General features: G+C 49.0%; 1 protein-coding gene across 1 annotated transcript; it reads right to left on the bottom strand.

Moving 5' to 3' along the window:
- Positions 1-3,155: 3,155 nt before the first annotated feature.
- PTPMT1 (protein tyrosine phosphatase mitochondrial 1) lies at positions 3,156-12,520 on the bottom strand. Its single transcript, XM_088448626.1, has 4 exons — positions 12,277-12,520; positions 7,892-7,972; positions 6,374-6,565; positions 3,156-4,255 (listed from the first exon to the last, which is right to left on the bottom strand). The coding sequence occupies exons 1-4, from the start codon at positions 12,427-12,429 to the stop codon at positions 4,112-4,114; spliced, it is 570 nt and encodes a 189-aa protein (XP_088304752.1). The 5' UTR covers positions 12,430-12,520; the 3' UTR covers positions 3,156-4,111.
- Between the last annotated feature and the right edge of the window lie 1,345 nt (positions 12,521-13,865).

The raw sequence follows: 13,865 nt of genomic DNA, 5'->3' as shown, positions 1-13,865 counted from the left end.
CATGATTGGGCAGGAGGCATGTAGAGAATAGGGCACATGAGTGGGCAGGAGGCATGTAGAGAATAGGGCACATGAGTGGGCAGGAGGCATGTAGAGGATAGGGCACATGATTGGACAGGAGGCATGTAGAGGATAGGGCACATGATTGGACAGGAGGCATGTAGAGAATAGGGCACATGAGTGGACAGGAGGCATGTAGAGGATAGGGCACATGATTGGACAGGAGGCATGTAGAGGATAGGGCACATGATTGGACAGGAGGCATGTAGAGGATAGGGCACATGATTGGACAGGAGGCATGTAGAGAATAGGGCACATGAGTGGACAGGAGGCATGTAGAGGATAGGGCACATGATTGGGCAGGAGGCATGTAGATAATAGGGCACATGAGTGCACAGGTGCCACAGCCATGCAACCTGATTTGTATTCAGTACAAACACGCCCCCATCCAGGCAGACTGAATCACTGTGATGGTTCTCTTGTAGTGTTATCTGCTCTTCAGTGGAAAACAGTCCAATGGTTTTTAAGAGGTAATTGTGGGGATCACACTACAGCAGGGGTTCTCAAACTCAGTCCTCAGGAACCCACACAGTTCACATTTTCCAGATCACCTAGCAGGTGCACAGGTGTGTTCATTACTCACTGATACATTTTAAAAGATCCACAGGTGGAGCTAATTGTTTCACTATGAGGAGAACTGGAAAACATGCACTGTTTGGTGTATTGAGGACCGAGTTTGAGAACCTGTGCACTAGAGTTAATGATAAATTATTAACAAGAACTGTCCCATCAGATGCTCCAAATCCCTTTGAAAGCAAAATCAGGAATAAAAAAATGCCCCCTCCCGTGTCTTTCCCAATGTTAACAACTAATGATGCAGCACTCAATACCTCTCCACTCCCCGTATTACTTAAAACCACTTTAGCCTTTCACTACGTGCGCTGGTGTCCAATGAGACGCTTCCTCGTGTATACAACAGTATCGCTCGATGAGGCCAGTTGCCCTATGCACAGAAACAATCGACCGATTTTGGTTAAGGGGAAGAGAAAAAAAGAAGTTATTCAACAGCCTGACAGGCACCTACTAGTTGTAATATTGGCAGTGTTTCAGGGTCCTATTTGAGGAAGGCTGAAGGATAAGACATAGGACCCGATTCAGACCCGCTCGCTAAGGTGTGCTCGCTAGCTCTGAGCAATTTTCTCCCATCTGCGCATGCGTATAATTCGCAGTTCGCGTGCGCAAGCCATTCATTGCGATCCGATTTTGGTTGCTCGTAGGCCACTATCAGGTTGCTACTTTGAGTGACAGATAGCGCCGTTTGTGGGTGGTAAGAGGGGAAGGTGCTTGTAAATGGGGGAGTGGAAGTGCGAACGCATGCGTGTCAGGCCGCCAAAACTGCACTTAAAGGGTGTGCATAATTAGCAAAGTAGCGGCATTGTATACGTCACCTGCATGTATTTCAGCCAGAGCTGATCGCTGTGCTTGCGGCAGGCTAAGGCAACCCCAAGGGCTGCGAGCAGCTCCAATGGCTCTCATTGGTCCCGATTAATCCTACATTTCCCGGAGAGGACGTGTGTTGCGAGTGGCAAGGGGGCGTCTACAGACATTTGCGAGCGCACTTTGCCGTAGCTCGCTAAACCAGTGGGCATCCTTACGCGACGCAGTGCGAGCGCTTCATTTAAATATCTGTCCCCTTTTTGCCAGCGAGCGATTGCATCTTGCGAGCGGCTCTGAATGAGGGCCATAGCTCTATCCTGACTAAGGCCCTCATTCAGAGCCGTTCGCTATTTGCGGTCGTTCGTTCAAAAACAAGGGGTGGCTATTCAAATGATCCGTTCGCACATTGCAGTCTGTTCACACCTCTAAGTCTGAACGAGCGAGCAAAACATACGCTCGTTTATTTGATAAAAACGCCCCCTGGCCGCTCGCACCGTACGTCATGTCCGCTATTTATTAGATTAATCGAGTACATCGAACAGCGCATGAACTGCTCGCTATTCTTGTGGTTGGTTTTTTCAACCGCTATTTTGCGAGCAGTTCTGAGTTAAAAAAAACCAAGTGACGTGGTCAATGACGCTGCTGTATTAATTATGCACTCCCTTAAAACGCCCGTTTTGACCTTTAAGCACGCCTGCGTTCGAATTCCACACCCCCGTTTTCAAGCACCTTCCCCTGTTACCACCCACATACGCCTCATTCTGTCACTCAAAATAGCAGGCACTCGCTATATAGCGTACAAACGATATTCGGCCGCACTGACTGGTTCGCGCATGCGTACTAAAAAACGTACGCATGCGCAGATGTGGGAACATCGCTCGGAACGAGCGTACTGCCGCTAACGAGCGGCTCTGAATCAGGGCCTAAATGCGTTGGGATTATGGTGGTTGGTTGTTTCCATTTTCAGATAAGCACAAATAATTTACTAAATTGTATGAGCATTATCATATGTTTATTGGTGTACTTTGTTGTCAAACAGGATTCCACTAGGGACCTCGGAGCGAGCAATGTTTTTCAATGTGTGCATGCATACGCTTCGTAATGCGCGTGCGTGAACTAGTATGAGCGATGGGGAGACTCTCGCTCGCCATGCATAGACAGCCCAGCTGAATGAGTGACAGGTCAAGCCGTTTGTGGGTGGTAACAGGGGCAGGCCACTGGAAACGGGGGAGTGGAGGTGCGAACGCAGGCGTGCCAGAGAACTTCAAAGCTGTTTTAGAGGCGTGCATAATTAATAGGCAGCGTCATACGACACGTCACTTGCTAGAAATATACACTGAAGTGCTCGCAGTGTTAGCGTCAGGGTATAGTCAACCTTAAGCGCTGCGAACGCATCCGATGATTTCATGCACTTCCGGGACATGATGTGCACAAGTGGGCGTCTTAAGACAGGCTGGTGGGCATCTACAAACACAAAGTGATCACTCGCCAAGACATAGTGGGCGTGCTTAGGACTTGTCCTGTGAGCGGCTGCCCCGACGTCACTTAGCCGAATTTCCATACGCTGGGAGCGAGCGGCCACATCTAGCGAACGGGTCTGAATCAGGTCCTATGTGTTATGGTTTGTTTGTCATGGTTTCATGTTGTATGAGACGGTAAATGAAAGACAAATATTGTGGATGTTCAGATAAGCCTTACTTTATCTTTTTTTGGTACGGGTTCACATTACATATTTTTTACACTATTGGTGTTTGCTTAATATTATTGCACAAAGAAGCGCACCTTGGACCTGATTCAGACCCGCTCGCTCTGAGTGATAATGGCCCATCTGCACATGCGTATTATTCGTAGGGCGCATGCGCAAGCAATTCATTGCGATCTGATTTTGGTAGCTCGTAAGCCACTATCAGGTCGCTGCTTGGAGTGACAGATAGTGCCATTTGTGGGAGGTAACAGGGGAAGGTGCTTGTGAACGGGGGAGTGGATGTACGAACGCAGGCGTCTGGCCACCAAAATGCTGTTTAAAGGGTGTGTATAATTAGCAAAGTAGCGTCATTGTACACATCACCTGCATGTATTTCAGCCAGCTTGCGGCAAGCTAAGGCAACCAAGGGCTGTGAGCAGCTCCGATGGCTCACGATGGTCCAGATTAATCCTTAATTTCCTGGAGATGACGTGTGTTGCGAGTGGCAAGGGGGCGTCTACAGACATTCGCGAGCGCACTTTCCCGTAGCTCGGTAAAACATAGTGGGAGTCCTTACGCAACAGTGCGAGCGCTTAATTAAATATCCCGCCCCTTTTTGCCAGCGAGCGATCGCATCTTGCGAGCAGGTCTGAATGAGCTCCCTTGTCTTTTATGTGTGTATATTATATGTGGTGCAAATATGTGTACATGCAATATCTCTACAATTAAAGAAGATACACTGACTCAGAGCCAATTTGTATTTATAAAATGTCCTCTATAATAAGGACAGAATGACCATACACAGGGCTAGACTAAACATTCGTTCCTTAAATAGATAGAGACAGAATAACACACAGCAGTAGTAGTAGACAATCTTGGCGCCAGAGCTGTTAAAATTGAGTTTGTCCTAACAGTACAAGAGGCATCTGATGGGGAAAGTTATTTGTTAGATGCTCAACAGAACAGGAAAAATATATAATTCCCCTAATTTCATCCTCCATTCCCTGGCGCCTCTGGATTAGTAACCAATAGATAGAACTTCTCCAGAACTTGTTGCTGCCTGTTGCGGATCAGGATATGCGGCCGGATATCCGCTATGAAACCAGCGGCAACGTCAGGCTTCCATTTATGTCTCTGATCAAAGAAAACAAAAAAAGAAAAATCTTATGCAAGTTCTTTGAGACACAGTTCTGAGGGCCTGATTCACAGCCGGACGCTCTGACCAGAGCGCTCGCTCTGAAACAGGGCACTCCTACCTACAAATGGAGCGGCCTCTTGGACGCTCGCATAGCTGTGGGTGGGAATGAAAACCTGGTAATGTATGGGAGCAAATGACAGTCGATCATAAACACTGAAAAAAGGACAACAAAAAATTGTTCAAATTGGTTACATTCGTGTGCTTTAACTAACTAGTCTGAACAACCATTGTTGGCTATTTTCCAGTGTTTGTGAGCATATGGACGATTGTCATTTGCTCCCATATATTACCAGGTTTTCATTCCAGCCAGCCAGATTGGACAGAGGGCCTGATTCAGACCCGCTCGCGAGCGCTATGCGCTCGCAAGCTGGTCGATGGTGGCCCAGTGCGCATGCGCACGATGGAGCCGGCTCCGTCATGCGCGAGACCCGGATAGCGACGGGCAATCAGTCGCTCTGGGCCTTGTACCAAAGGGGGCGTGCTGTCGATGTTGAGTGACAGCACGCCCCCTTTGGTGGGGGCGGGCCGGGGGCGTGGCTGCCCAGACGGAGGCATTCCCATTGGAACGCCTACCGTCTGGGGCCGGCCCCACTGACAGCACAAGTGATGTCAGTGGGAGTGCTTTCGGCTCTGTTAGAGCCGAAAGCACTCTGGGGCTTGGGCAACGAGACCCTACTACAAGGGTCTCGTCGCAAGCCCGATGGTCTTGACCATCGCGAACATCATCATGGCCGCTCGCTATAGCTGTGGGTGGTCACCCACAGCTATACGAGCGGCCAGGAGGCCGTTCAAAAAAAGAAAAAAGACCGGCCCTGATTCAGAGCGAGCGCTCTGTCAGAGCGTCTGGCTCTGAATCAGGGCCAGATATCTGAATTGTATAGTGGATGGCCAGCTTAAGTGCTAAAAATACTAATAATCAAAAACATTTATAATAAACTCTAATAATTTATATGGAGTATAATTAAGGCTGTTAGTACCAGTGACGTGCGGTGAAGTAAATGGCTGGGGAGGCGCTGGCTAGTATCAGAGCCAGATTTACACATACATATATGAACCCGAGGGTACATGTGGGCAAAGATGCAGCAGTATATAGTGCTGGAAATTTGGTGAGTTTTGATCAGGGATGTGCGATAAGGTAGACAGGGGAGGCAGTGCCTCCCCTGCCAAACACTTTATACTCCAGGGTTGTGACTATACAAATGATAAGCATAATACAAAGACTATATTTATAAGATTTTCTTTATATTTTTCTTATAATTTTTAATAGTCAAAACTCTGGAGTATACTGAAGTAGGAGAGGATAGGCTCTGCCTCACCTCACTGCACATCACTGGTTAGTACATGTATGCCCAGCTACCACGTCAAGGTGAACCTCATCAGGCTGGTATCTAACATCCCTAATACTGACACATTATAAAAAAACATTATATAAATGTATCCAGGACTTAGGGGTCTATTTACTAAGCTTTATTAGGAGCTAAAGTGAAGGGTGATAAGGTACCAGCCAATCAGCTATTAACTGCCATGTTACAGGCAGTGTTTGAAAAATTACAGTTAGGAGCTGATTGGCTGGTACCTTATCACCATTCACTTTATCTCCTAACACTGCTTTAGTAAATAGACCCCTTAGTGCCCATTGCAATGTTATAAATGTGATCATCAGTATTCTTACAGCTTTTATATTTAGAGGGCAGAGCTGTTTATTTTGATAGCCCTTGGATACAACAAAACTGAACTCTGCTCTGAACATTGAACACAGCCACAGAGGAGCTTAGATGATATAAGTCATATATTTAGTAACAGCTGCAGAAGAACGCGTACAAGCTAATAAATCATAGAGGCCAATCCAATTAGCCGGGAGACCCCACAGGGCGCCAGTATGCGGCCATATACCACACTTCCGGTACCTTTGTTCAAAAAATCCACGAGTCTGGGGCAAGATCAGGTCACGAGGGGGGCTAGTTGAGGGTCCGTTGCCAGTGTTACCACTCTGGCCCCCCTCACGGCTAAGTGCATTGACCCCATATGAATGCAATATTGTTCCTGAATCTCACCTCAATTAAGTAGGCAGCGACCATGGTGGCACTACGGGAGCGGCCAGCCTTGCAGTGGATGTAAACGCTGTTGCCCTTTTCCCGATGCTTGTGGACAAACTGGACCCCCGTCTGTAAGTGCTCCAGGGTGGGGACCCCGGTGAAATCGACCGTGCTCAGTCTCAGCTGCTCCACACCCAAAGCTTCCCACTGCTGTGGAGAGACCAGAGAGAAGCCATGAGACATATAACACAAGATGGACCGACCGCAGGAGCGATACACAGGTATACTCTACAGTTTAAAGGGGACATCCCCTTCTTTAATAAAAAGTTTTGAAAGACATGGCAGCATTGAACAGCAGCCCCCCAGTCATTTGTGCCTGGATCTGATTTTAGCATCTCGCAACCCTGCAAAAAGTGTATCTGAAGAATAGTGATCAGCTGCAATAAAATGAAAGTTGTTGAATAGAGAAGATATAATAGATAAACAGTCTACTGTAGATGGACCTATAGTGGGGATGTAATGAAGGCGGAGGGCAGGGGCGTAGCTTCCTATTGGCCAGGATGGCACCCGTCAGGGGCGCCAGTTGGGAGGGGAGGGGGAGGGTGCCGGCGCCACCCAGAAGTACCACCAGCGGCCAGATCTGTCAGTCAGAAGCATCAGCGCCAGACGACAAGGGAAGGGGCAGGGGGCGATCGCCACCCGTACAGCCACCACGGAGTCTGTTTGCTAACTGCCAACAGGGAGGGGGGAGCTACGACGCCAGTCCCTTACTTTGCCAGGTGTGCTCGGACCCCTAGATACAACACCCCTGGAGGAGGGCTGGTCTCAGACTGGAAGGACCGTGAGCCTGACCATGTTGAGAATAATCAAGTTATTAGTGACCATTGGCGGCTGGGCACACTGCTAGCAAATTTCTGCTGTTATGGTGGAGATCAGACAGCCACACCATTGCTGAAATAACTTTATGTCATTAGGCTACGTGGTGGCACCGTGGTTAGCATTGCTATCTCACAGAACTGGAGTCATGGGTTTGAGTCTAGCTAGGACCCTATGTGTGTGGAGTTTGTATGATCTCCACGTGTTTGCACAGGTTTACTCTACTCTTCCCCAGCATTCGCCTTTCTAACCTCGTTCTCTTTTACTCCATTCCCCAGCGGGTTTTTTTTCTCTATCTCAGCTGTTTTAATGCAATATTTTTTTATTCTCCAAAGATATATGTAAATTAGAAATGAGCTGTCTCTTAAAATCTATACATTCCCTAGTAAAACATAGATACAGCAGGACAATATGTATTTAGGAGACATTGGGAATGTTCGTGTCGGGCGTGTATATACCCACGTGGCACTGGCCACGCCCACAGGGCACTGGCCACACCCACACAGCACTGGCCACACCTCCTCCACTTCCCACAATGGGTCCTTGATCATTTTTAGCCACAGGCCCATGTAGCCCTTAAACCGGCCCTGAGTTAACTGTAATGTGAGCAGAGGATTTTGCACTGGTCTCTAGCGTATGCAGCACCATATGGCTACCAACCTGGGAACTGTGGCACAAATGTCTGGTCTCATATTCTTCATTCATAGTGATGACCCCACGAATATTCTCCTCCTTAATTAGCTGCAGAGAAACACAATAACATCAAATCCATGTAATTCGCATAGGACAATATTCACCATGGAATGGGTACGAAGTCCCGGCAGCCCGGAGGGAGAAGATCCCGACAGGGCAGGTAAGTACCCTACTCCCTCTCCCCCACTGACCCTCCCTTAGTGGTGCTAAACCCTAACCTCCACCTGGGAGTGCCTAACCCTAACCCTCCCTTACCGCACCCTAAACCAATCTCTCCCAGAGGAGTGCCTGCCCCTAACCCTCCCCCCTAACCCCGCTACACTCCCTAAACCTAACCCACCCCTTCCGTGACCAACACTAAGGGCACCTCGTTCAGGCTGGCGTCCTTCGGCGTTCCGGTGTCAGGATGTAGACGCCAAAATACCAACCCCCTATCTGAAGTCCCTTGTCGGGATTTCCTTATCAGTATTGAGACCGGCTGCATTTAGTCTGCTGGTCTCATAACTACATCCCATTCACCATACAACCTAAACAGGTTCACGATCCCTCCGAAAGAAAAGGTGTTAGAATGTGTCATGGTTTTGGTGAGCCACTAAAGGTGGAGCCCTTGCCCCCAACCCCTTTATTGCACCCCTGCATTGCCACCTGTACCTGTGTCAGGTGCATGAGACACCGATTTTAACCTGCTCTACTGTGCAGAGAGCTGGTCAGGGGCACATACCTCCCAACGTCCTGGCAGTCTCAGGACTAAGGTGGCGATGTATCGAACCTTCTAAACAGGACAAGTGGAGAAGTTGCCCATAGCAGCCAATCAAATCCTACTGATCGTTTTATACAGGGTACTAGACAAATGACAGCTAGAGGATCATCTTCTTCTCCACTTAGAAGGTTTGATACATCTCCCCTTAAAGATATGACTGATGAGACCATTGGTACAGCGTTAATTTTGTAAACGAAAGTTTTGACTAAAAGTTATCATCAACATATTTTTTTTGAGGACTAAATTGGAACGATAACGATAATATAAACACTTTAATAACGAAAATTACATCAAAATCTGTGTTCAGTTTTAGATAAGTGACTAAGACTAAACTAAATCCTTGTCAAAATTAACACTGATACTAAGAACACTGCTTTCTATTTTTGAAGTAGGGTTATTTCAAATTTGTTAAGAACAAGGATGTGTTCTAGATATTTGCAGAAAATAAAAATGATCTGTGTGAAGGAAATAGGATTGTGTATTGCACAAACTTAAGACATTAATTTGTATATAACATTTGGGAGGAGTACTACAGTAAGCAGTGGCGTAACGAGGGGGGTGCGTGTGGGGCACCTTACCCTGGGCACCACCGGCTTGTGCAATGTCCAGCGCTAGGATCAAATGTTGATCCCAAAGCCGTAAGTCCTGCAGTCTGGTGAGATGTGTCCCCAGCAGGACACATCTCACCGGACAGTTCCCAGCGGCGGGTGACATTTGGCGTCGGCTGCGAGCTGATTGCAGCTCACGGACCGGCGGCCTTTTGAGTTTTGGCGCTGGCTGCAAGTCAATTGTGGATCACAGATTGGCAGCCAACAGAAAGCGGTCAGACGCGGTGGGAGGAAAAGTCAGTACGGCTGTGTCGGTGGGCAGAGAAGGAAGACGCCGTGGGAAGAGCTCCGGCGGCCGCGGAAGAGGCCAGAAGACGCTGGGCTCAAGAGAGAAGAGCTCCGGCGACGCCGCCACTGGCCAGGATGGGCCAACTGCAGAAGAATGCAATTGAGCACCAAACACAGGACAGGTAGGCCCCAGATGAGGCATTCCCACCATTTATCCCTCCCTAGACCGTCAGGTTGTCGGGCAGTGATGGTAATTAGGCCTGTGGCACTGATACGGAGTGAGAGGAATAGGCGCCATTTATACCGCCTTGCCCTGGGTGCCAAACCCCCTAGTTATGACCCTGATAATAAGTCAGTATGGAACACATTCTCACTCAGCCTACCGAACCTAGATTACTAAATACATAGTTATGGTATGATAACTTCATGTTCTCAAGGGAATTTTACAGAACAGTTTTTCAGTAAAATCCATTACAGTATCATTAAACGGTTTACAAATATTATGGCTGAAAGATTGACTAAAATGAAAACTGGGGTCCACTGACTAAAACAAAGCAAAAAAGAGAGACTAAAATGTAACTTTAAACCATGGATGGGGAACCTCAGGCCCAGGGGCCGTATAAGGCATACTTGTCGACAATCAGCTCCCTCCTTCCGGGAGAGAGCTGATTGTCGGCTAACAGCGGGGGGCGTGCCCGGCTATGATGTCACATTTGGGGTGGAGCTGCATGATCGCGTCATCGTAGCCCCACCCCCTCTTCACAATGCCATTATTTTTGGCATTGTGAAGCAGGGAAACGATGACGCGATTTGCGTCATCGTCCGCCCCCCCCCCCCCTCCCGCGGGGTTTTTTAGTTCATTCTGGGGGGGGGTCCGGAGGGTTGCCGGGAGGCTTGCCTGCCTTTCCGGGGACCGGGAGCGGCATCCGAAAATCGGGAGGCTCCCGGCCAAATCGGGAGGGTAGGCAAGCCTGGTATAAGGCCCCCGGAATCATTTGTTCTGGCCCTCTGAGCTTTATTCTGCTAGCCTCATCTGGCTAGCAGGGTGCCTAGAATGGCACCCTGCAGCCAGAGTCTATGCAGCAATCCCGCCTGGAGCATCCTTAGGAAGCTTCAGACAGTCATTGCTGTAATCACTGGTGATTGTGGCCCCGCAAGGGGTCGTGGCCTGCACCGGCCCCGCAAATAATATTTTATAAATCAAAATGGCCCTCAGCATAAAAAAAGGTTCCCCACCCCTGCTTTAAACCAACTACAATTTTAAATAAGCGACTAAGGCTGGGTACACACCTAAACGACCGGCAATCGTGCCGATGTTCAGGGCGATTTGCCTTCACCCTGGTCACCGCATATTTGCCGGTACACACTTAAAAGACTTAATGAACGACGGCAGGGCCGGATTGCCAATGGGGCGGATGGAGCTCAACTCCCCGCCTGCCCGCCCTATCGGCGGTCCAAGTACCGGCGCTGGGCATAATTCCAGAAGTGCAGTGGGAGGCTTCATCATGTTCTTAAGTCCTCCCTGCACTGCAAATATGGTTTCTCGTCTCCTCTATCCCCTCCGCGCCATGTGACAAGTGCCGCCGCACCATCACACCTGTGACCAGACAGTAGCTGAGCTAAGCTCAGACAGCTCCATGAAGGCGGCCGAGTGATGGTGACCGAGGCTGCCCAGCTTCTGTACGTGTGTGTGTGTATATACCCCCACCACATCACTAGCCACACTCACACTGTGCTGGTCACGCCGTGGTGGTACACAATAGGCCCTTTCTCAATTTTAGTTCCAGGCCCATGTGTAACTCAATCTGGCATTGAATGACGGAACAATCACTGTTCCGTCCTTCATTAATAAGTACAGCCTCACATGCGATACCGTGTGATTGGCCGTGCAGCATGGTCAATCACAAGATATCGCATGCGACCGCCCAAGTTGGGCATACACACTGCACGATATGCCCGATTTGTCGTTCTGATTTGGCCAATCAGGCCGATATCGTTCAGGTGTGTACCCACCGTAGACTAAAACTACATTTAAAATTCATGTCAAATCTAACACTGCGTTGGGAATTATGTTAAGTAAGGGATGAAGACTAACCTACAGATGATGAAAATAAAAGAGCTAATAGTAACACTGATTAATACATATGCAAAAAGGTTTGAGAACTTCAGCAAGATACACCTCCCCCTACCCCAAAACCCCCAAAGTGTTCAGTCCTGAGCCTCTGGCAACATCTACCTTAATGCTACACTATATTAACTTTTTTTTTTTTAATGATAGGTATTGTTTCGTTGTCAGTCATCAATTTTAGGTTTATGGGCTAAAGCAGGCCTGCCAACCTGTGGCTCTCAAACTGTTGTGAAACTACAAATCCCAGCATGCCCTGCCACTGTTTTAACAGTCCATAATAGCAAAACTGTGGCTGGGCATGCTGGGACTTGTAGTTTCACAACAGCTGAAGAGCCACAGGTTGGCCAGGCATGGGTAAAAGTAAATAAATAGTATATTAGTTACAGACACATATTTATAAAAGTGCCAACTAAATAGTACATTGGAAGCGAGATATGATGAGATATCTTAACATCAGCAGAGATGAAGTCAGTAAAATGTTACCTATATGTCACTGGTACATGTCTATGCCTAACCTCACATCAGGGCCCACACATAGACTTATTATAAAAGGAACAAGGGCAGAATTTTCCATTCTATTTGTGCCATGAAGTGACACAGACAGGACTGCGCATGCGCGGCCACTCACCCTGTCACCCATGCCTCGGAAGGGCAAAGCTCCCAGGATCACCGTGTCATCAATCCGGTCATACCACTTCCGGCGGGACACCTTCTCCATCAATACGTTATACAGCAAGGTCGGGTAAAATAAAACGCGAGTGGCTACCGACTGTAGGGACATGATCCCTGTCAAACATATTATACGGTACCCTTAGAAACTGCAGTCACCATGTTTGATATTGGCATTTCCGCCCTCCTAATTGTTCGCGTCACGGTATTACAGGCGGAAGTGGTGCGGCGGCCGGCGCCATCTTATGTGTGGGCATGTGGAATACTGGATGGAGTCCTTTAATATAAATTAGGTGTTTATTATTACTGGGCTATGCTCAGATGCCGGGCTAATGCCACACAAAAAAAAATACCATGAAAACTCCATATAGTTTAAGCTTTAGCTGAGGAGGTACTAAAAGGGGAGAGAGGCGATGCAGACCCTACAACATGACCCGTTCCATTAGGTACAAAATGCTCTACTCCTGGTCTTCCCTCTTAATGTATGATTGCAGCCACCTGTGTTGAAACACCTGTCTCAGCAATTAGCTAGTTCAACACACGTGACTGCAATCATACATTAGGTGGGAAGCCCAGGAGCAGAGCAGTGTACCAGAGAAGAGAGGGGATGGTGTCAGGGCAGTGTACCAGAGGAGAGAGGGGATGGTGTCAGGGCAGTGTACCAGGGGAGAGAGGGGGTGGTGTGGAGACAGTGTACCAGGGGAGAGAGGGGAAGGTGTCAGGACAGTGTACCAGGGGAGAGAGGGAATGGTGTCAGACAGTGTACCAGGGGAGAGAGGGGATGGTGTCAGACAGTGTACCAGGGGAGAGGGGGGATGATGTCAGGACAGCGTACCAGGGGAGAGAGGGGATGGTGTGGAGACAGTGTACCAGGGGAGAGAGGGGGTGGTGTCAGACAGTGTACCAGGGGAGAGGGGGGATGATGTCAGGACAGTATACCAGGGGAGAGAGGGGATGGTGTCAGACAGTGTACCAGGGGAGAGAGGGGGTGGTGTGGAGACAGTGTACCAGGGGAGAGAGGGGATGGTGTGGAGACAGTGTACCAGGTTAGAGAGGGGATGGTGTCAGACAGTGTACCAGGGGAGAGAGGGAATGGTGTCAGGAGAGTGTACCAGGGGAGAGAGGGGACGGTGTCAGGACAGTGTACCAGGGGAGAGAGGGGACGGTGTCAGGACAGTGTACCAGGGGAGAGGGGATGGTGTCAGGACAGTGTACCAGGGGAGAGAGGGGATGATATCAGGACAGTGTACCAGGGGAGAGAAGGGATGGTGTCAGACAGTGTACCAGGGGAGAGAGGGGATGGTGTCAGGACAGTGTACCAGGGGAGAGAGGGGATGGTGTCAGGGAAGTGTACCAGGGGAGAGAGGGGGTGGTGTGGAGACAGTGTACCAGGGGAGAGAGGGGGTGGTGTGGAGACAGTGTACCAGGGGAGAGAGGGGATGATGTCAGGACAGTGTACCAGGGGAGAGAGGGGGTGGTGTGGAGACAGTGTACCAGGGGAGAGAGGGGGTGGTGTCAGGACAGTGTACCAGGGGAGAGAGGGGATGG

Source organism: Taudactylus pleione, unplaced genomic scaffold (genome assembly GCF_031769625.1).
Source record: "Taudactylus pleione unplaced genomic scaffold, aTauple2 ptg000462l, whole genome shotgun sequence".
NCBI lineage: Eukaryota > Metazoa > Chordata > Amphibia > Anura > Myobatrachidae > Taudactylus > Taudactylus pleione.
Note: the sequence above shows the minus strand (reverse complement) of the source record. Positions and strands in the feature narration are given on the sequence as shown.

Coding starts and splice junctions, on each gene's coding strand:
- PTPMT1 (XM_088448626.1), bottom strand. CDS start 12,429: ATGTCCCTACAGTCGGTAGCCACTCGCGTTTTATTTTACCCGACCTTG. Junction 6,566..7,891: donor ATTTGTGCCACAGTTCCCAG/GTTGGTAGCCAT, acceptor GTCTCTCCACAG/CAGTGGGAAGCTTTGGGTGT. Junction 4,256..6,373: donor TCGCTGCCTACTTAATTGAG/GTGAGATTCAGG, acceptor TTCTTTGATCAG/AGACATAAATGGAAGCCTGA.